This window comes from Coturnix japonica, chromosome 36 (genome assembly GCF_054131305.1).
Source record: "Coturnix japonica strain WE chromosome 36, WE-NBRP24, whole genome shotgun sequence".
NCBI lineage: Eukaryota > Metazoa > Chordata > Aves > Galliformes > Phasianidae > Coturnix > Coturnix japonica.
Window position 1 is genome coordinate 1,935,081 of NC_140698.1, and position 22,024 is coordinate 1,957,104.

Here is a 22,024-nt window from a genome sequence, read left to right on the forward strand (position 1 = left end):
GCCTCAACCCATCCCACCATGCACACTGCCCACGTCCCTCAGTGCCACATCTCCATGGTTATTGAACACTTCCAGGGATGGTGACCCCACCAGCTCCCTGCAAAGCTGTGCCACCACATCACCATTCCTCTTCAGAAGAAGTTTTTCTTAACATCCAACTTGAACCTCCCCTGAAAACCATCAGTCAAAACAGGGGCTGTTGAAGATGGGTGGAGAGAATGATGCTTCTGCAGTCAATACAAGCAGGGAGATCAAATGTAGAGTGTATCAACTGCATTCTTGCATTGGCTTGCTGCCCTGCTCCCTCGCCTTCAGTGGACTGCAGTGCTGGTGGTAGAGCTGTGGTGTGAATCCTGGGATTGCACGTACTGCAACGGTCAGCAGCACAGCAACTTGAGCTGAACTTACCCTCCTGGGCAGCTGCTGCCACTCAGAATTCAGACAGCATGCAGAGGAGAAAGTCATGAAGGATGGGAAAGGGATGGCAGCAGAAGGCTTCACAGAGTGACAGCGGGGAGGAAGGAGATAGGGGACAGGTCATGGAAGGGTTTGCCATGACTGCTGGGGAGCAGGAGCCTTCCCGGTCACCTGAGCTGGGTATGCCTGAATATGCTTGCATGAATGATCTGAATGAGTGGTCTTCCATGTCTCCACTGCAAATAAAAGGCAATGTCAATCCCCCTCACACCTGCTAGTCCTGCATTCATGCTTGGAGCCTCTGTCTTGGTATCAGCATCAGGACCCTGGGATCTTTCCTGGGACCCAAACAAACATAGGAAGCTTATTCAAAATTGCTCTGCTGTTAGAAGCTGGCTAGCACTAGAGAAGTCCATGATGTAAGTGCGTCAGAAATATTCTGCACTTCTACAGCCTTTTGTAGGGAAAACCATGGAATAGAAATGGAAGCCCATTTATTTAGGGTTTATCTGTTCTCCCACGCCTCAAATACGAACTAGCATGAACGCTCTCAGCAACCAGTTGTTGGTAAAAGGAGAATCAGATAAAACAGTCATTAAAGTAATCCATAAAAGATTCAACATATCAATCGATCCCACTTAGCAAGGTGATTAACTGAATCACCTTAACTGATATGTGTATGCCTTAACTGATATGTGTATACCTAACTAATTACACTTGATATCTTTCTGATGCTAACTCCATTTGTTGACACAAAGGGTAAGGTGGGCTTTAAACACTTTCTTCTATATGTGTTAGGTATTAAGAGGAGATGACCTCAGCCAGTTATCTGAAGAATCAAGGGTTGCTGTGAGTACAAAACCATGCTTTATGCATAAAACTGAGCTACAAAATCTAATGTAGGCCAAGTATTCACCATATTAAGGGCTATATCATTGCCATAGAGTAGAGTCAAAAGATGGTTTTCTGCTTTTAAATTTCTATGGTTTCCTGATTTTGAGGTCTTCACTTAATAATTGAGCTGTATTTGGCTGATCTCCAGTGTAGAGTGGAGCAATATCAAAAAGACAGACAGATGAAGATCTGTCATTGTCTTCATTCGAAGAAATCTGAAAATTAGGAGTCCCAGCTGATAGTAAAGACTACCCAGAGGGATGGGATGACCATAGGGACTGTGCTGAGGATGCATTATAATGTGTGATAAACACTGTGAAGCAGTGTTGCTCCGGGAAATGGCCCAATACAACATAGAAGCAACTTTTAATGTCTTCTAGTCACAAGCTGTTCATATCTAATGTCTATTTTACTCAATGTTTTCCAGTTCCAGAAGCAGAGCATGCCTTTATCAACAAGCAGAAGGTACAAAACGAGGTGAAGGCTGTACTGACTCAAAATGCCACGCTGAGCTGCGAGGTGGCCCAGGAGAAGACTGAAGTGAAGTGGTACAAGGAGGGGAAACTGATCAGCTTGAGCAAGAAGTTCAGGGTGGAGTCAGAGGGCAAACAGCGTCGGCTGGTGGTGAGCCAGGTGGAGAAGAAAGATGCAGGGGAGTACAGCTGCGAGGCTGCTGGCCAGAAACTCACCTTCAAGATTCATGTCACAGGTGAGAGAGATGTTTCTCATCACAGAATGGCCCATGAGTCACACTTGGTTTCCAGTTATACCTGAAGTTCTCTACAGATCCCTGCTGGCGTCCAGCTGCTGTGTTATAAAAGGCTCTCCTGAGAGTGACGTGTAGATTTTCCAGCCTCGTGAAGACATCTTGGATGCACAGAGCATGTGGAATTGCCCAAGATGCCTGACTGTGGGCAACTGGATTATGGTCAGTTGTAGTCAGTATAGTCTGAGGAGTGAGCTGCCACCATCTGCTGTAGGGTGAGGTGAGTCACCCACTGCCTTCCACTGAAGGTCACCACTCAGTACAGCACAGATTCAAATCCCTCAGTCTCATTGGGAAACTGAAGCTTGAATGTTTTACTGTGGGAACCAAGATCAACCCTAACTCTCAGGTGGCTGAAGTTAAGTGCAGTTAACTTGTTTCATGATGTCATATTCTTTACTACTGAGAATTAGCAGTGGCCTCTGAGTTTCAGTATCTAAACCTTATTTACAATATTGAGGATTTGGTAAAAAATGAGATTGGTTTGTAGGTATTCAGTGCAAGAAGTACTCCTGTTGACAAGGACAGAAACGAACACCTTATCAGGAGTCATATCAATACTGCACATTGTTCTGTGTAAATGGCATTTCAGTTTTGAATAAGAAATATGTAAATCAGCACTGCTTTTCTAGAGTGTAATTCCTGACACCTGTATATGACTGAGCACGACATGCTTATATTTGGTGTTTGCTTTGGCTTCCAATTTTTGATGAATGAAATCATATTGCCCCCCTCTAAAAATAGTTTTTTTAGGGACAATTTAATCAAAGCTCTAAGAACCACAGAGAAATTGTTAAAATTGATCTCAAGAGATCCATGTAATGCATCCTTCTCTGCTACATTAGTATATTCCCATCTGCCTATGGGGGGAGATTGCAAGGAGCTATTTTAGAAACCGCCCTGGGATTAAATAAGGAAAATAATTGCTCAGAAACCTTAATTATTTCAAAATATTGAAGGTATGAAAAATATTTGATGATATGAATGTGAAGGATATTTAAAGATATGAAGAATATATATAGCATAGTAATGGGCGATGAAGTGTTGGGTCATTGGTAGACAGAACGTATTTAATCTGATTCATGTTTAGTATGAATGAGACCATTCCAAAATTACAAACATACATGAAGTTGTTACAAGCAGCATTTTGCGTTTGGTTTTGAACACATTGGACAGTGAGAATGTTGTTGTGCATCCTAAATGCTCTCCCAATCTGCAGAAGCAGAAGATGCTTTCATCAAAAAGGAGAAGGTGCAGAAGGAGGTGAAGGCTGTACTGATTCAAAACGCCACGCTGAACTGCGAGGTGGCCCAGGAGAAGATGGAGGTGAAGTGGTACAAGGAGGGGAAACTGATCAGCTTGAGCAAGAAGTTCAAGGTGGAGTCAGAGGGCAAACAGCGTCGGCTGGTGGTGAGCCAGGTGGAGAAGAAAGATGCAGGGGAGTACAGCTGCGAGGCTGCTGGCCAGAAACTCACCTTCAAGATTCATGTCACAGGTAAGACAGGTGTTGTCTGAAATACAGCAGAGAACAGTAAAGTAAAATCTAGTTTCTACTATACAGTGATCCAGTTGCAGTAGTCTGTGCTGAGTTTCATTCCCTAGACTTGATTGCCTGGGTTTGTAGAAAGTATTTGGATTTAGTATGGCACAAAGACCTGTTTCAGTCTGTCTGTAGAATAATAATTACTGATATATGTACAATGGAAGCAATATTCAAGATATTATTCAAATCTCTCCTGTGCCTGAGATCCCAAACTGTAATTCCTGTTCACCGAAACATTTGACTAAGATAAGTATGTGCAGTGAGGCTGGAGTGCATGTTGTACGTGCAGCCTTTCATGGCAGGAGAAGCAGGAACTTCTCCTAGTAGTACACTGCCTTTTTACTATGCCTTTATGTTGGAGGCTGCATCTGGATAGGTGAGTCTGCTACTCACAGTAAGAGACCTGGCAGAGCTGACTATTGCCAGAGCTCAAAGTAAGATAGATATCTGCAAATCACACACAAAGAACAAAGGACTGCGTTGGTGAGCATATTTCCTTTGTGCCTTTGACAGTCACAGTTGTGGCAATGGTAGAGGCCATGAGGAGTCTGTTCAGGAAGCCAGGAGTACTGTTCTGGGTCATGAAAAGGCAGCCAGTGGTTTGACTATCACATGTTTATGTGTTTTGATGTTTCACAGTGGGTCTTAAGCAAAAGGAACTCAGGTTTTGGTTGCCTGCAGGTCAGATGTTCTTTTGGGTTCAATATGTTTGCATAGTGACTTGCAACCATGGGACTGGTGTTCAAGGACCCTCTTGGCTCCTTCAGTTCCTGGGTTCTTTCTTGCCTAGATTTGACACTTTGTTTCAACAGAAGAGCTGATATTCTCTAGTGAAGGCTATTAGTTTGGGCACAAGTGGTAACCTAAACCTGTTCCAACCTGTACGTACAAACCTGCAAGATGGTCTCATTTCAGTCCTTCTGTTTTTCTTTTCTTCCCTCAGAGCCAAAACCTGTGTTTATGAACCAGGAGCAGGTGCAGAAAGAGGTGAGTGCTGCCCTGTCAGCAAGTGCCTCCCTCAGCTGTGAAGTAGCACAGGATCCAACTGGAGTAAAATGGTACAAGGATGGAAGACTGCTTGCCTCCTCCAGAAAGTTCAGAATGGAATCTGTGGGCAAAACACGGCGTCTGGTTGTGGAGCAGCTGGAGAAGACAGATGCTGGAGAATACATCTGCGAGGCTGCTGGCCAGAAGATGACCTTCGAGCTGGAAACAACTGGTGAGCATTCAGAAATTCTCAGCCAGGATTTTGTAGCCTTGTTGTGAACTGGGTTTTAGGGTGAAATCTCAGTTTTCTTTGCACCTGACAGTGTGAGAATTTGCTCTGGCCCTTTGTGTACCTCCCCGGTGCTCAGCTGTTCCTTCCCTTACTTGGGGATAACATCATTTATTCAAGGTGATGTCCAAACGGGCTTGTTAACAGTCCTCTGCAGTGCTTTAAGCTGTCATAGGTCAGCCAGAATTTATGCATGTTCTATAGCCATTCCTACATGTTGAAAACACTGCACTGTGCTTAAGCTTCAGCATATGTTCCAGTAAGTACAGTTCCATTAATTCTAGGGAATTGGGTGAATTAAGCATAGATCTGAAGGCTGCCTTTGCCCAGTGCAGAGATGGAAGGACTAATGTAGATTTGACTTGATATTTTCCCTTCTAGGATGGGAAGGAGCTCTGTCAAAGTAAAAAAGTGGGCATTACTTCCCAGGGAAGTAAGAGAAGTCTCATTATTCACAGGCGGTGAACTCTCATTTTCTCTCTCAGTCTGCAACCAGGCTGGGTTGCTGTTTCAGTACTGGCTGTTTTATGCAGGAACTCTGCTCCTGAGGTTAATCCAAGTTGTATCCAGGCCCTTCAGAAGGAAAGGGAAATAGCAGCACAGAAATATGGTCTGATTCTGACATAAATAAGTGCAGACCTAGAGAGTTAAAAGGGATTGTGTGATGTTCAAGGGACTTTGAAGCAAAGATGTCCCCTAGGTAAGATTTGTGGCTGACATTCCCCATACATTGTGGGCACACAAGCTAAGGAGAGACTAGTGATGAGCATGCAGAGAAGCCAATGGTTCAGACAGGTTTGTAGTGACACGACATTGTAGAGTTCTGTCTAGTTCTCCTTGGCATAGTTTGGAAAATAAAGATGAGGTGATGGTGGTAACCAATATGGCTTCCTCAAGGTCAAGCCATGCCTGACAAACTTGGTGGCCTTTCATGATGGAGTAACAGCATCAGTGGACAATGGGAGAGCAACTGACATCATCTACATGGACCTGTGCAGAGCATTTGATCCCATCCTGCATGACATCCTGGTCACCGAACTGGAGAAAAATGGTTTTGATGGATGGACCAGTTGCAGGATAGGGAACTGTCTGGATGGTCACACTCAGAGAGCTGCAGTCAATAGCTCAGTGTCCAGATGGAGGGTGGTGTTGGGACCAGTGTTCTTTAACATTTTTGTAGGCAACATGGACAGTGGAATCAAATGTAGCCTCAGCAAGTTTGCAGATGACCCCAAGCTGAGCAGTGCTGTTGATGTGCTAGAGGGAAGGGATGTTACCCAGAGGGACCTGGACAGGCTGGAGAGGTGGGCCCTTGGCAGCCTCATGAACTTGAGTGTGGCCAAGTACAAGGCCCTGCACCTGGGTCAGGGCAATCCCAAGCACAGGCACAGGCTTAGAGGAGAATGATTTTAGAGAAGCCTTGACCCTGAGGAGAAGAGTTGGTCTGGAGGAAGGTGTCCCTGCCAATAGCAGGGGGATTGGAACTAAATGACCTTAAAGATTCAGTCAGTTCTATTCTTTTTCTACCCTTAATTTTACTTAAAATGTTTCAGAATAAATGAGATTCTGGTTTCCATGAAAACTGTTTGCAGGGAGCTCCATTGTAGCTAGTAAGTCTATCTTTAAGTTCAAGGGCAATAATGCATTGACTGTGTTGAAGAGAGAAATGACTCAGGAATGGATGATGGTTTAGAATAAAACATAATCCTACTTATTTTCTATGCAAATATGTGTAAGGAAAAGATGCTGCACTCAGTTCTGGAAATACCCTGACAAATATGTCTCTACTGTTTCACAGCTGGAGATATCAAGATTGTTAAAGCACTGGAAGATGTGGAAGTGAATGAATATGGGAGTGCATCTTTTGTCTGTGAGATTTCACACGATGAGGTTCAGACCCAGTGGTACAAAGATGACAACAAGCTGAAGGCTGATGACAACATCAGAATGCAACAAGATGGTAGGGTGTAAGAGGGGGATCTTTCTCCTGAGTGGGGGCTGGGTTGGAGATCAAGCATATAAGACATCTGAAATGAAGTGAAGAGTGTTCAGAAGGGAGTTCCCCTTTTGTTTTGGGACTGAGGTTAGGGTGGAACAAGTGACATGGTGGGATGCTTAGTGTGGGAAGTGTGATGCTATCCCACCATCCCACACTGCCGGGAGCAGGTAGGAAATGAGTGCAGTTATTTCCAACGTGGGGGTGAACAGGGCAGTCAGTTCACCTCTCCAAAGAGGTTTTGTCTGACAGTGAGTGTGATCCTTCTGTATCAGGTACTTTGAAGGTGACGGCGGCCACATTTGGTCAGTCCTTGTAGAAGCCATGTTTAGATTCCACTTTGGTGGGGATGTGGATGTGGGGGAATGGGTGGTTTCATTGACATGAGAGAACAGGCAGTGATGCTGTGAAACCAGATGGATGATGCTCAGCCTGGCCATGTGCCTCAGAGCTCTTTGCTCAAGGAAGCCAAGTGTAGTTGTGGGTTTGCTCTCAAGAGCACAGTTTGGTAGGGATGAGCTGGCGGTTGGACTAGATGACCTTAGTGGTCTTTTCCAGCCTTAGTGACTCTGTGGTTCTCTGCTTCAGGACAGAGCTACTCGCTGACTTACACACGTGTCCAAGTCAAGGATGCAGCAGAAATCAAATCTGTAGCAGAAAAGGCAGAATCTCGTGAATCTTGTGCCCATCTTACAGTTAAAGGTAATTATGCTTCTCATGACAATTTTGATTAAATTATCTTATGTTATAAACGAGCTAACATCCTTTGCTTTAATGTCAAGGAAGTTAAACACCACTAGGACCTTTCACAGAAATAAAAACTCCTACCTACCTACCTTTCTGCCCACAAAATATCCAGCTTCTCTTTTGGGATTTACTTTTGCAAAGTAAAACAGATTATTTTCTTAGGAGGTTGATTTTCTACGTTTAGACTTCAGATTTGTGTTTGAACGTTGAGGGATAAAAAACATAGCTTGACTTTTTCTTCATTTTCTCTTGCTGTTTGAAAAGAGCACAGGGTTGTTTTTGTTTTTTTAATATATACAATGTTAGGGTATATATATGATGTTAAGTGTGATAAAGAAAAGGGAGACATTTGAGTTAGCACACTACTCAAGAGTTCAGTCCCCAGCTTTGCCACTGTTACCATTATAAGGGCAGGAACATCCTGGAAAATGAATTTATCCTAAGTAGAGTCATTACATTTGAGCTACAGAGACCTTTACTAGGAGAAAACTTGTTGTTCTGAGCTAAGTTGCTGTACTTAACCAAAGTAATTATCAATGTCTGTGTTTCATTGAACCTGTATTCCATTTTGTAATGCGAGGTGTTTGATATCGGGATGGGAAGGTCATGCTTTGATTTGGATGTTGGACTGGGAATCAGAAGATCTGGGCTCTCTTCAGGTTGTCAGCCTTATTGTCTGACTTCTTAACATTCCTTTCTTTATATTATTTTTAATGATGTTTTAAGGCATTTTGAGTTGATAGGTGTAGTGTTCATGTGCAGTAATGCTGATGTGAGTAAGTAGGGTGATAATGTAAGGGTTTTTTACATTCCTTCTACATCTCTGCTTTCTCTTGTTCCATCCTTCTTAAAGAGCAATCCATTAATCTAGTAAAGGAGCTGTGTGATGAGGATGTGACTGAGCCTGAAAAAGCCAAGTTTGAATGCGAGATATCCATTCCATCTGTGAAACCTCCCAAGTGGTATTCCTACGTGGGGAAGTCTTACAGGCTGGCAGAAACTTGATTATGCAGCAAGAAGGCACCATCCACCAGCTGACCATACCGAAAACCACCACTGATATGACAAGCATGATTCAGTTCTCAATTGGCAAATCAAAATCCACAGCCAATCTGCTTGTCAGAGGTAACATATTCTGGCTTGGTTTACATCATGAAGATGAAGAATTAATTAACGTACAGTCTTCCTTCACTGGGGTCTTTGAAATATTTTGTGTGTGTCTGGAGGGTCTGCTCCATTTCCAGTTCAAAGTCGTTGGACACTAAATGAGACAGCTGCGTCTCAGTAAAAGATCTGTTTGAATAGCTGTGATGTGCTTACTATTCAGATCTACAGAGCTGAGGTATTGTCCTTGGCTATACCAAAGAAGTCAAATCAGGTGAAATTAATTGTATTTCTGAACTAGACAAGGTTAAGTTTGGTAGCGCCTAAATTTGATGCAGTTTGTCATTGATTTCATCTGAAAGAAACTTGCAAGCTTTTGCTTTATCTGCTGTTGTCCCCAGTGTAAGAGTCTCCATTCACATCCTAAAGTACTTGTTATATTTTCAACTCACTCTTATTTGAATAAAAGCCTCAACAAATGGGAGCAATTTAATAAGCACAGAACAAGAGCTGGACCTTGCATTTGGTAGATAATATACAGTATTACTTTATAGAAATGTAGTCAATGGCATTCCCTATAGACAATCATTTGTTTTATCTTTGGAGTGGTTCAAAAAACCATTGTGAACATGACATTAATTGGAATGGAATAGATGCAAGAGACTTTCCTCTTCTTCCAATTGTCCTCATCCTTTCTTCTCTTCCACCCCTGCTTTGCAGATTACCATATAGAAATCACCAGGAAGTTGGAGGACAAGACAGCTTTGGAACGTCATTCTGTCATCCTGTCCTGTGACTTCAGGCCTTCTCCAAAGGTTATGAAATGGTTCAAGGGCCACACACCCATCGAGCCCTCTGAGAAGTACAAGATCAAGAGGGATAAGCATTCAGCAGAGCTCAAGATTCTGAAGCTGAAGCCCGATGATGCTGGTGTGTACAAGTGCAAGGCAGGAATTGCAGAGACTGAGGCCACGCTGACAGCTGAAGGTATGAGCAGGGAGGGTGGTCTCTCCCATGTCCTATTTCACCTCAGATTTCTCTTCTTGAGGTTGACTTCTGCCGTTCTCTACTGCTAACTTTATAAATGTATAGTCTTCACTGAGAAGATTACACAAAGATCATCTAGTCTAACCATTCTACCACATCCCAGTATGATTTATAGTAACAGTGGTAACAGTTCACCTTGTTTCCCCACAGCCCGCAATGTAGAAGTAACGAAGCACCTGCAGGATGTGGAAATTGAAGAAGAGAGCTCTGCTGTCTTCTCCTGCGAGCTGTCCCATGATGACGAGGACGTGGAATGGTTCCTGAATGGCAACCTCCTTTACACCAACAATTACAATGACATCAAGAACGTTGGCAATTCCTGCACACTGACAATGAAGCAGGTTAAGCCTGAGGATGCTGGCACAGTGACAGTGAAGTCAGACAAGGTATCAGAAAGCACACCTGAAGGTGATAGGTGGGTCTGATCACACCCCTCCTGGATGTAAGAGATGCTAAGGAGCTCCAGTTCATTCTATTGTGCAGCAGTCCTGCTTCTAAAGCTCACCTCTCTGGGGCTCAGATAGCCACCAAAGTCATGAGGGGCTTTCTTCCAGTGATTTATGGAATTAAGGATTTATGACTGCAGGGAGAGATCATTCAGTGTGTGTTTTGCCTCTGGGATGACTAATGACCAGGCTGTGAGCAACCTGATCTAGCTGTGAATGTCCCTTTTTATTGCAGGGGAGCTGGGCTAGATGGCCTTGAAGGGTCTCTTCCAATTCTAAGGGTACTGTGATTCTAATCTGCTCTCCCCAGCAATTAAGCTCTTTTACTCTATGCGCTCAGAGTTTGAAGGATTTCCTCTTTCTCCTTTCTTTTGCATTTGGTGGAAGTTTTTTCCCCAGTATAAACATCTGATGTGTGAAATAGAAGATAGATAAAAGGAGTCAATAAAACAGGAAAATCAAAAGTGTTCAGCAGCTTATCCTCTTAATCCTGTGGCCTGCTGTATGAGCTCTGCTCCATGTGAGGGCAATGCCAGCTCTCCAGCTTTAGAAGAGCTGCATCCCAATTACTTCATATGATATCAGTCCCACCCACGGCAATGCAGGCTGTCCCTCCTGTTCCCTGTATTCTCCAACTGATTAGTTCAGAATTCCATAAAGTGCATTCAGTCAACACACATGAAACCACTTTAGGTTCTATATTGGTGTCGTCAGTACTGGTAAAGATTTATTTATCCCTCTTTAAAAATCTGAAAGCAACTGGAAATGTCTCAACTTCTGTATCACATTGTTCTGTTTTGCCTTTTTAATTGCAGAGAAGCCTGCTGTCTTCATGAAGTCCTTGGATGATGTTTTTGTCGAGGAGCGGGGTGTGATTAAATTGGAATGCGAAGTCTCTAAAGAGAAGATCAAACCAGTGTGGAAGAAGGACGGTGTTCTGCTCACTTCTGGCAACAAGTATGAGCTGGTACAGTCTGGGAAGACCCTATGTCCCCTTATCCATGACCTCGAGAAGTCAGATGCAGGTTTCTATACCTGTGATATTGGCACTGATGTTGCCAAATCAAAGGTCGGCATTCAGGCTAAGTACTGTGGAAAGTAAAGGAGTGCTGAAAGCACATTCAGTGTGGTCACTATGTCTTACACCTATTCCCCCACGAGCCTTAATAGTTTCTACAATAGAAGTGTATTACTGCAATTTAGCACAGTGATGTCTGGAAAATTCCCATTGCTTTTGATGTAAATGTATCTCATTTTGCCATGAAAATCACCAAACACGTCAAGAATGTCCTGGAAATGTTTCCTTTCTAAACATCCCTAAAATGGAGAAATGGTTTGAACACCAGTAGGGGTAGGATGGTAACAAATTAGCTAATAGAAACATTTAATTTCTTGTCATAGGCAAAACCCTTTTTCTCACGCAGCATCCTAGAGTTGTCCTCTCTGTTAGGTTGTTCCCTCTGTAGCTCATTGAATTTTCATTCTGCTCCATGGACTGAGCTGCTCTAATTGTAGTTCTTCCAGAGCAAAGACAAGGGATTCACGTCTCTTTTTTTTTATAGCTTTCTGGTAATTCTGAGTGGAGAATGTCTTAGAGAATACATCAGTGAGGAACACAGCCATGTTCTGCAAATCCTGAGTTAAAACACCAGTACTGCTACTCATGTCAGTCACAAATGCCTTTTCTCCATATAAACCTCATACTAAACTATCTCTTACCTTCCAGAGCTGAATAGTGGCATTACCAAACGGCTGAAAAACACTGAAATCCAGGAGGGAGAAGATTGTACTTTTGAATGCATTCCGTCCCATGAAAGCATTGATGAGTTCAACTGGACACTGAATGGAAGCAGAGTTGAAAGTGGTGGGCGATTTAAAGCTTCTAACGTGAGTCGGAAATATACTCTCATTATCAAAAGTGTGACTCCTACTGACGCTGGGGAAGTCGTTTTTTACTGCCCGTGGTCTAACCTCCAAAGCCTCTCTGTCTGTGAAAGGTAATGAGATGGGAGAGATTCTGGGGTCTGATTCCTTCAACTGTCTTCTGATAAGATTGTCGTGAGAGCTAACTCATAATATGGTTAAAGTGAATAGCAACCTTCTACTTGAACCTCGAAGCACTGAGAATTTCTCTTAAAAATAAGTAAAAGGAGGAAACATTTTACACAAATGTGAGAACTACCCAAAGCACTGGGGTAGTGTTGGAAATGGGCATCTCACTACAGTTTGTTCCATTAACAGTAAATCAGGAATGATCTGTTGAGGGAACTGTGGGAGCAAATATCCTCTAAGTATAAGCTGAAGGGATGGCCTTCACATCATCTAGCTGTACAACAAATTCCTATCTAGAACATGTGCATCTGAGAGCATCATCCGAGGCTCCCAGTGTGATGAGTGGAGAGAAGAAAGAGGCAGTTTTCAGACATGGTTCATCATCCTCAATGGGGTAGATTTAAGAGAGAATAAATGCTGCCTGGAATTCTATTGTCTGTACTTTGCAGATTACTGCTGGCTGTAGGATGGCGTCTGTTGCAAGTGCCTCTCTAACTTATCTCCAGCATGTAGATGCATGTATTTTGAGAGAGGCATCCTACCCTAAGTGTATGTTACTCAAAAAGCAATGTTTTCTTCCAGGAAAACCTACTGAGGTTTCAAAACAGCTGGAGGATAAGACAGCAGCAGCAGGGCAGGACATCAGCATGAGCTGTGAGCTGTCAAAACCGGATTTGAACATCAGGTGGTACAAGGATGGCAAAGCAATCAGAAAAAGCCAGAAGTACGACTTGCAGCAGGAGGGAACTGGGGCCATTCTGATCATCCATGACTCTACTGCCAAGGACAGTGGGGAGTACCCCTGTGAGACAGAGGACTCCATAACAAAAGCCAGGGTCACTGTGCAAGGTGAGTTGAAAAGCACACTGGGGATGGCATGTAGAGAAGTCGAGGTAAATATCTGCAGCCTGTGGGTGATGTTTTTCTCTTCTGTTTCCTTGAGCAGGATCAATTCTTAGTTTTCAGAAAATATGATGGATTAAAATCTTTTCCTTAAAATAATCTGGAAACTGAATGATTCTCCAGTGTGATGTGGATCTGGGCAGCCTGGTCTGGTGGTTGGTGACCCCTTGGCAGGGGGTTTGAAACTAGATACTCTTTGAGGTCCTTTTCTACTCAGGCCACTCTATGATTCTGTGATCATTCTATGATTCTATGATCTTGGGTGTTAGTGAGCCAAGAAAAGATGGCAATCTGAATTAGTCTATATTGAATATGTGTAATCAAAACTATATGCAGTTTATCAGATGAGATCCTACCAGCGCATGTATAATGGTATTGAACTTTCCAGATATCTACTGGAATTATCAAACCTATGTAAATGGGTGGACTCTGTGGTCTTCTTAGACTCTTTGCATCTCTATGTGATATTCTGAAATGAGGGCAAAGGAGATTCAGGACACCTCTGTATGCTTGGGACTTGTTGGGGTAACAAATGCCTTTGTCCTACACCCTCATCTTTTTTTTTTTTTCCTTCCAGAAAAACCTAATTAGTTTATCAAGGAACTTTCAGATGTGAAAATTGAAGAAAGTGGAAGTGCACTTTTTACATGTCAGAGCGAGAAAGCCACATCCTTCGTCATATGGAGGAAAGGCATTGCTGAGCTCAGGCCTGGCAGGAAATACAAGAGGGCACAGAAAGGACGAGACCTGCAGCTGTGCATAAAAAATCTGGAGAAAAGTGACAGTGACGTGTACACCTGTGACATTGGCGATGCCCAGTCCAGAGCCAAGCTGGTTGTACAAGGTATGTGTGAGAGCCATATGACTGCGCATCCTGTTTCTCCACTACCAAGACATTATCCTGGTAGAATTTGTACATTTATGGCAGGTCTTTGGGGCTGCAGCTGTCTGGCCTGAATAGCGGTTCACAAGCCATGCACAGAGCAAGCTGCACGGAAAGGGAAAGAACTATCGACTAGAGCAGTGCCATTGAGAACTTTATGTATCATTTAAAAACCAAAAATGCTGATGTACAGTGAGGCTGGTGACCCAGAAATCAGTGTGAACTTTCTATCTCTGACCTTTCTGAGTTACAAATAGTCCTCCAGAGTTCTAGGCAAAAATTCCCTTATGCTGCATTCTGGGTAGTTGTCACGGTTTAAGCAAAAATCTACCTGTGTCCGTGACGGGGGGCCACAGGCAAGCGAGGTGCTAGAAGGAGCTGAACCTCTGTCCCAACTACTTCAGAAGCAGCCCAAACCCCCTTGTACATGGCTAAGATCTCCTTCTCAGTTGGAGTGTAGCACTCCTCAGACCCTTTATATGCTCGATTCCAATGTCCCGGGGGTTGGCCTTGGGTTTCTCCTAAAGCTCTTTGCCACAAACTCCAAGTGGGACCTTTCTCTCCAGCAGCAGTGTAGGGGATGTTCTTTACATCCTGTCCTGTCCGTACTGGCCCCAAGGCCACGGCACGGGCTATCTCTTGTTTTCTCTGCTCAAAAGCCTGCTGCTGCTCAGGACCCCATGAGAAATTATTCTTCTTCCGTGTTACCTGATAGAGGGGGCTCACTATGTGGCTGTAGTTTGGGACATGCATTCTCCAAAAGCCCACTACTCCCAGAAAAGATTGGGTCTCTGTCTTGTTGGTGGGCGGAGACATAGCAGTGATTTTGTCAATCACATCTGCTGGGATGTGTCGATGCCCATCTTGCCATTTTACACCTAAGAACTGGATTTCCTGGGCAGACCCCTTCACCTTGCTGCGCTTAATGGCAAAACCAGCTTGCAAAAGAATTTGGATTATCTGTTTTCTTTTCTTGAAAATCTCTGCTGCTGTATGGCCCCACACGACAATATCATCAATATACTGCAAGTGTTCGGGAGCAGTAAAATTATTCATGCTTTATATGACGTTATGATGTGGAATACTGATAGCAAAATTACAAAATTATTAAACCATGACACCCTGGTATTTTTCTTTTTTTTTTCTTATATATTTTCCTTTTTTTTTTCTTAAATATTTTCCTTTTTACTATTTAAATGTTATGGGCACATCTTATAGAAACACAAGGCTGTTTACAAAGAAGTGCATGCTGTGTTGCTGTATGATGAGCAAGATACATCTATTCTTCATCTAGCAGGAATAGTTGCTGAGCCTTAAGAACAGTTTCAGAAAGCTTTGGGAATTTGGGCGTTTTCCTTGTTTCTGCAACACAAAATGAAAATTTACACTGTATACAGAGAAAAGGGGAGTCCGAACTTGTACGTTAAATTTGAAGGAGATCAATCTGGGGTAATATTTAAAAAAAAAAAAAAAAAAAAAAGGGAGCGTGGTCATCAAATACTATAAAATATATTAGCTGTTACTAGAATGCCACTTATCTTCCCCCCATATGAATCACTGTCGTGTTGTATGTGAATTTGTGAGGTGGGTTTTGAAGCTGAAATTAAAAACTTCTTGTATGGCTGTCTTCATAGTGGCTATCCAGACTATCTGTAGAAATAACAGCTATTATGTAGTCAGCTATTCACCAGTTTTAACTGATTATAAATTACGTTTCAGGGTGGAGAACATAGCATAGTGCCTGACACCTGTGTTGATCCTGAGGGCATTCTTGATTCTGTGCATTATGATGTCATGGATATTAAAGAGCAAGCTGAGGCAGCACATAGTTCCATTGTATCCCTGGAGGACCCGAAGGAAGATATTGACTGGTTTGAAAAGCAGCTGGAGAAAACTAACTTTGAACTGATGGAGACCAAAGAAGAGCTAACAGAGGAAAACACCAAACTACTTAAAACTGAAGAAGAGCTGATGCAGAAGAACAAAGGTGAGTTATGCGATGTGAAAGGTAGAAGACAGAAATAGTTCATTAATCTAAAAGAGAAATAACCAGTTTGAGTAGGAATTAGAGGAGATGTTCTACCTTTGGAACCATAGCCTGTAGATAAGTGATAGTTTGTTCCTTGTGTATATTCAGGTTCAGCAATTCCACGGTTTTTGGTTATTTCTTTTCTTTTTTTCCCCCTCTCCTTTAAACTGCAACTAGCAGCTTTATGCTTTTGTAAGTATGGGGTTAAATGTCTATATCTTGATTTTTACTTTTATATTGTAATCTCTACTCTTCTTTATGTCTTGTTGATGCAATGTTTTCGTTCCAAGAAATATAGAAAACTTTTGAATCACTCCCAATAAGTGAAGACCACATGCAAATTAATTAATCTGTTCAAAAGCTACCTAAACATTAGAATATCTGGAAAAATTGATTACTTAATAAACTATCTATTGGCTACTTATGTAATACAACCTTTTCTGTGTGTTACAGACTTTGAAATGCAGATGATTAAATTGGATGAGTCTGTTGAGCAACTTAAAGAAGCAACTGAGGTAACTTTATCAAGAAGATGTTGTGTAAAATTGTTTTAATACCAACTTGTGGTAGCTTAAAATGCTATTCCAGTAGGCTCCATTAATAGATTTCTTACCGAGCTTAGCTTAATTTGCCTTTAATGCATTGTGTAATTCAGCTACTTAACACTACATTAGAAACTGATGACTGATATTTTTTTTATTTTTTTATTTCCAAGAAAATGAATGCACAAAATGAAAGGATTCGAGAGCTAATGGACATCGTGGTGCAGAAAGATGACATTATTACAGAGCTACAAGACTTAAAATCTCATTTAGAAGAAAAAGTAAAAGATTATGTGAGTTTTACACATCTCCGTATCCTTATACAAAAAAAGAAAAACACTAATTCTATGCTTGTAATCAACACATTTTTGGAAAACTGATTTTCTGTATGTAGCTGGTACTCGCTTGAAATTGTAAACAATTCAAATTTATCTGAAGGTAGTTGTTGTTAACACAAACAACAAAAATATCAGTGTGTTCCACTAACTCCTGCCTCACACTCCTACATCAGAGGAAGAGCAACAGTAAAAGTATTTTGAGTAGAGTTGGAAGTACGAGTAGGAATGGTCAGGATATCTCCATGTTCTATGCAGTCCATAAAACTTTATCCTGACTAATGTACCGCGAGCTACTGAATATGTGAAGACTAGCTTGATTAAGTATGTGTGCATACCACTTCTGGTGGTTTTTGTTCATTTTTTGATGTTTGGTAGCCTGAAGTAGCTCTGAAAACATTTATAGTTAATTCTGTCACTCAGATCTCTAACCTTGTAAGCTTAGCAACTTGACCCTTCTTAGTCTTTGACTGTCTGCATCACTGCAACTTAGTATTTCCATGGTATTAAAGCTGACTGTGATGAGTAGTAATGTTCTCACCTATTACTTCTTCCAAGAACAAGGCTCCAACTCTATCTGTGAGATTGTGTGGCCTGAACACTTCTGAAGCTTTTCTTTTCATAAGCTACTAAAGATGAATAATCAGTTCTTGGCAGTGCCAGCATGGCTTAACAATCGTCATCTTGTAAGTAAGGAAGCTTCACTTGTGGTCAAGGACACAATCTAAAATATGCGTGACAGAGCTGACTAAGCTTTAAGGTTGGATTATATCTGTCACGATGAAAGTGATTTTAGCAGCTTAGCAGAAGTGTGATGTGATGAACTTGTATGAGAGCTGACCATTTGCTCTTTCACCATGTTTGTAATTTTGTTGACTTCTTGGAAACAGGAAATTCTTTGATAAACTGGTAAACTCTCGATTGTGTGCAAGTCTTTTACTTTGTAACCTGCTAGGCTCTTGCTTTCCCTTGTATACTCTACCGAGTATTGCACTTGTCATTATCTGAAGGTGTACTTGTTCTGTCTGCTATTGAGATTTGTAACTGATGTCTATAGAGTCACCGGGTAAATATTTTAGCTGTATGGTTTTGTGTAAATATTTGCCTACAGAAGATTACTGAGACTTAAGTGCTCCTTTTGTTAAGCTTCAATGTAACTGATCTTATATCAATACAGGAAAAGACTACCTACCATTTAACTACCATTAAAGCAGAACCGGCAGAAGAGAACACTAATAAAGGAACTGAAAGCAGCCAATTTTCAGTGCTTTCAGTTAAAGCACTGAAACAAGAGAAAACTGAGTTGGAAGTGGGAAGAAAGCACAGTACTGACGAGGATAAGCCTACTGTGGAAGAGCCACCTCCAAAGAAAGGTACAGTTTCTTCCATCCTTGAACAGGGTGTCTTCCAAAACAATAAATTGCTTCCTATTCCGGATAGGAAGCAAAAGGCTGTGAAGCCTTATTCTCCTTATGGTATAAGGAGAAAAGCCACTGTGTTAAACTGTAAATAGAAGTAACTGTTATGTAAATATCCCTTTTTCAGAAGGTCCTATGCTGTTCATTTTTGAATGCTTAAGAATAAATTTTTTTGCACTATTTTTTTCCTTTTTGCTGCTTTTTCCTCATCTGTTGATGCACTTGCAGATTTGGTAATAGTTTTAAAGCAGTTTCTTTAGGATTGTTTCAACTGCTGTTGCTGATCTTCTGAGTAGCATCAGCTGTTCAAGTGCTTTTTTTTGTTTGTTTGTTTTGTTTTTTCTGAAGCAACTATCAAAATTGTTGACGACCTGCTAATTGCTCGCTCATGGGCAATATTTGAGCAAAATGGTTTGGATAAGCTCTGATGCATTTAACTTCACTTCTGGGCACAGCTGAGCATCAGTGTTCCTAGAATTACGGAAGGCATATACAATGTAGAAGGGAAAATCTAAAACTTAGCTGTAGTCCCTTCCTTTCTTGTATTCCTCTTGCAAAATATCTGCAAGGGAGAAAGTCAAGGCCTTCTTTGGATGAGATGCTGTTCTTGGATGATTTGTCCCTGCTGCCTTTATTTGGCATAAATATTGAATCCTAATGTGACCACTGAATGGCATCACATATAAGCATCTTACCAGAGACTGAGGGAGGGATGTGGACTCCTCCATACTCCAAATAGTAGTGGGTTTGTTCTAATCATATGACCAAAGCTCTCATTTAAAAGTTAATGACAGCAATGCTCCACATAGGAATTAAAATGGGTAGCTGATAGTCACAATGTCAGCATGAAGTTTTCTGTTAAGAAGTACTGAGTATTCAATCATGTTAAAATTTTCTTCTATTTGTGAGTATTAATAGCATCCAATTTCAAAAACTGCTTAATATATATTCTTTAGCTATGTTAAATATACACAGTAGAACAATGAGCACAGGTATGTTGTGCTGGTTCTTTTGTAGAATTAGTTATATAAGTAGCACGAGCAAAAGTGTTTTAGGAGATGCTAGGTTATCTCAGCTTCAAGTTCATGGTATTTACACCATTCTCTGAGCTTTTAGGTCTTGTTTCCTATGCTCTGTAATAATGTTTTTTCCCTACTTCCTGTGTAAGGAGCTTCTAGACTGAACATTACACATCTTCTCCCTAGTCTTATTTATCTTGCTTTAGTGCTTGCTTGTTGTTTTCAGCATAAAGTATTTAGATTACTTATAAATCATATTCCCCTCACTAGTGTTGCTGGGAGCAGCAGTCAAAACCCAAAACCTGGTTTGGGGTGGAATACGCCACTGCTGTTTCTTCAGTATGACTTTTAAATCAGTTGAGGGCTGTATATAAAACTCCTTAGATGAGTTAAGAGGCTGTTTCCATGCAGTACATGTGAATCTGTATGTAATGCAGGCTGCACGTGGGCGCTATAAAATTCTGCATTTCTGTAGTTGTAGTAGTAAAAGGACTGTAGAAGAATCACCATGGAATATATTGTTGTGGTGACCCAGTCCCTAGTAAGTCTTGACTTATATTTATTTTTCTAATACTTAAAGTATGCATATTATGGAATGGAAATAACTGGATTCTAAAGCAGTGATGAAATACAGCAGAAGTCGCTTTTGATAGAAAGAAAATGCATGTGATTTTAGCTAATTGCTCACCAGTTAAAGAAAAAAACAGCCCCAAGCTAATGGAATATTTATGGAAACTTGAATCTGCAAATTTGTACAACTTTATGAGTGAACTTTATATGCAAAAGAGTAAGTGTGGACAGAAGTAGGAATCCTCATATTTTGTTTAGAGATCAACTGAATAAGAGAGGCAGATATCAGCACTTAAGTGATCAACTTGTCCAGGGTTTTATCTTTCTTTTGAAAGTAAGAGGACTGTGAGTTTGAATGAAATTTCTTAGAGAACTGTTTATCTACCATTTAGATGTAGATGGAGTGATTCCTGGCTGCCTTATAGGGATTGCTGAAGCACGGAAGATAGAAAGAATATAGCTGTGAATTATCTATCTCGTTCCCATGTTTCTTAAATCTAATTAGATTTTCTACTGGTGTGGAGTGGAAGGTTTGAGTAGTGCCATGGTAAAAGTGTTCTTCCAGACTGAAAACATTTTGCTGTTAATTCTGTATAGAAATCTGACGCACCTGATTACATGTTCAGAGGACTTGAATTCCTTCACTAGTATCAAATACTATGTGATGTGAGGGTATGGCTTGCATATTACGACAGTTTTTCACTTAGAAGTTGCTACTTGGTGTTGTGAACTGCTATGTAATAATGATTTTAATCAATCTGAGCTACATTCCTTTTCCCTTTTTTTTGTTTGTTTGTTTGTTTGTTTTACAGTAGTTGTAAATGAGAGAAAGAAAAAGAACACTGTAGAGCAAAGGACAATTGAACACATGAAACAAAAGTGCTCCGCGTACCGAAAGGAAGTACTAGCACTGAGGGAAAGAACTGAAATCTTGGAACATCATTTAGCTGTGCTTGAAGAACAATGCAGAAGAGAACAAAATAAAAAAGAAGATTTCAGTAAGCAGGTAACAAGCCTGTGTATTGAGCTTTCTTTTTCTGAAGAAACAGCTGATGTCCTCCGTGAACAAATTCTGCAGGGTCAAGCTGACTATCGGGAAATTGCTTCTGAACTGGATGAACAGAAATCTATAAATATGACACTAGAAGACAAAAATGCCCACTTAACTAGCTAACAACATAGAAGTTGCCAAAGAATGTATAATTGATAAAGTGTCACAAGTAAAAGAAATGCGGACCAAATTAGATGAATTATACAAATGTCACTTAGAGTTTCATGCCATCGGTACTGACTTTTTCAGTGTAAAGGATTCCTCAGACTCTGAAAAAGATGAGCCAGGGACATCTCAAATTAGTTCTGCATGCACTCAGTCACAGACTTCTTCCATCTCAGATCTTGTGCAGGACCTCTCCTTTAACTATAGTCTTGAAAGGATTTGGGAAGTATGCAGAAGTATTGTTGATGTTTCCTCACAAAAAAGTCAGCACATCAAAGCACTGCTTCAAGACAATGAAAACCTAAAGGCGGGACTGAATAATGCTGAAAATCATAATCGTCAACTTGTAATGAAGCTGTGTGAGATTACAACTCACACTAGTCAGGAAGATGATCTTGTGAATCAGTTACATGAGCAAATAGAAAAGAAAACTCGGGAGTTTGAAGAAAAGACTGCAGAAGATCAGAGAGTGATTGCACAATTTCAGGAGGAAGTTGCCAACTGTGAGGTAAAAATAAGAGAGCGTGAATATCGTCTGGAGGCTTCCAAGACAATGGAAGACAATGTGTCAAAACTCAATGAATTACATAAAGAAAAAGAATCTATTATTGTTAATCTAGAGACAGTTACAGCAACTCTGCAGGAGAAGTCTGCTAATGCAGACAAAAAGGTTGAAGAGTTAAGTAGCAAAGAAGCAAATCTGATTCAAGAAGTTATGCAGCTGAAAAACAGCTTGGAGCAGATGAAACATTCTCTTCGGGAAAAGGAAAAGAGTGAAATGGAGAAAGTGCAACGTATAGAATCGTAAGTAACCACTGAGT

At 41.2% G+C, this 22,024-nt stretch overlaps 2 protein-coding genes across 2 annotated transcripts; both read left to right on the forward strand.

The window, feature by feature from the left end:
- Positions 1-2,211: 2,211 nt before the first annotated feature.
- On the forward strand, positions 2,212-16,694 carry LOC146755081 (obscurin-like). The gene is made up of 6 exons (XM_085526367.1): positions 2,212-2,239; positions 6,695-6,856; positions 9,464-9,759; positions 15,794-16,061; positions 16,557-16,618; positions 16,674-16,694. Exons 1-6 carry the CDS (start codon positions 2,212-2,214, stop codon positions 16,692-16,694), a joined length of 837 nt encoding a protein of 278 aa, XP_085382493.1.
- Positions 16,695-16,824: 130 nt separating this feature from the next.
- Positions 16,825-21,998, forward strand: LOC146755082 (uncharacterized). The gene is made up of 3 exons (XM_085526398.1): positions 16,825-16,938; positions 18,158-18,353; positions 20,800-21,998. Exons 1-3 carry the CDS (start codon positions 16,855-16,857, stop codon positions 21,159-21,161), a joined length of 642 nt encoding a protein of 213 aa, XP_085382524.1. The 5' UTR covers positions 16,825-16,854; the 3' UTR covers positions 21,162-21,998.
- The last annotated feature ends 26 nt before the right edge of the window (positions 21,999-22,024 follow it).

Excerpts from the sequence above, each read along its gene's own strand:
- LOC146755081 (XM_085526367.1), top strand. The coding sequence starts at position 2,212 with ATGCCTGACTGTGGGCAACTGGATTATG. Across the intron at positions 6,857-9,463 it reads CATCAGAATGCAACAAGATG|ATTACCATATAGAAATCACC; the intron begins GTAGGGTGTAAG and ends CCTGCTTTGCAG. Across the intron at positions 9,760-15,793 it reads GGGAGGGTGGTCTCTCCCAT|GGTGGAGAACATAGCATAGT; the intron begins GTCCTATTTCAC and ends ATTACGTTTCAG.
- LOC146755082 (XM_085526398.1), top strand. The coding sequence starts at position 16,855 with ATGGACATCGTGGTGCAGAAAGATGACATTATTACAGAGCTACAAGAC. Across the intron at positions 16,939-18,157 it reads AAGAAAAAGTAAAAGATTAT|GAAAAGACTACCTACCATTT; the intron begins GTGAGTTTTACA and ends ATATCAATACAG. Across the intron at positions 18,354-20,799 it reads AGAGCCACCTCCAAAGAAAG|TAGTTGTAAATGAGAGAAAG; the intron begins GTACAGTTTCTT and ends TTTGTTTTACAG.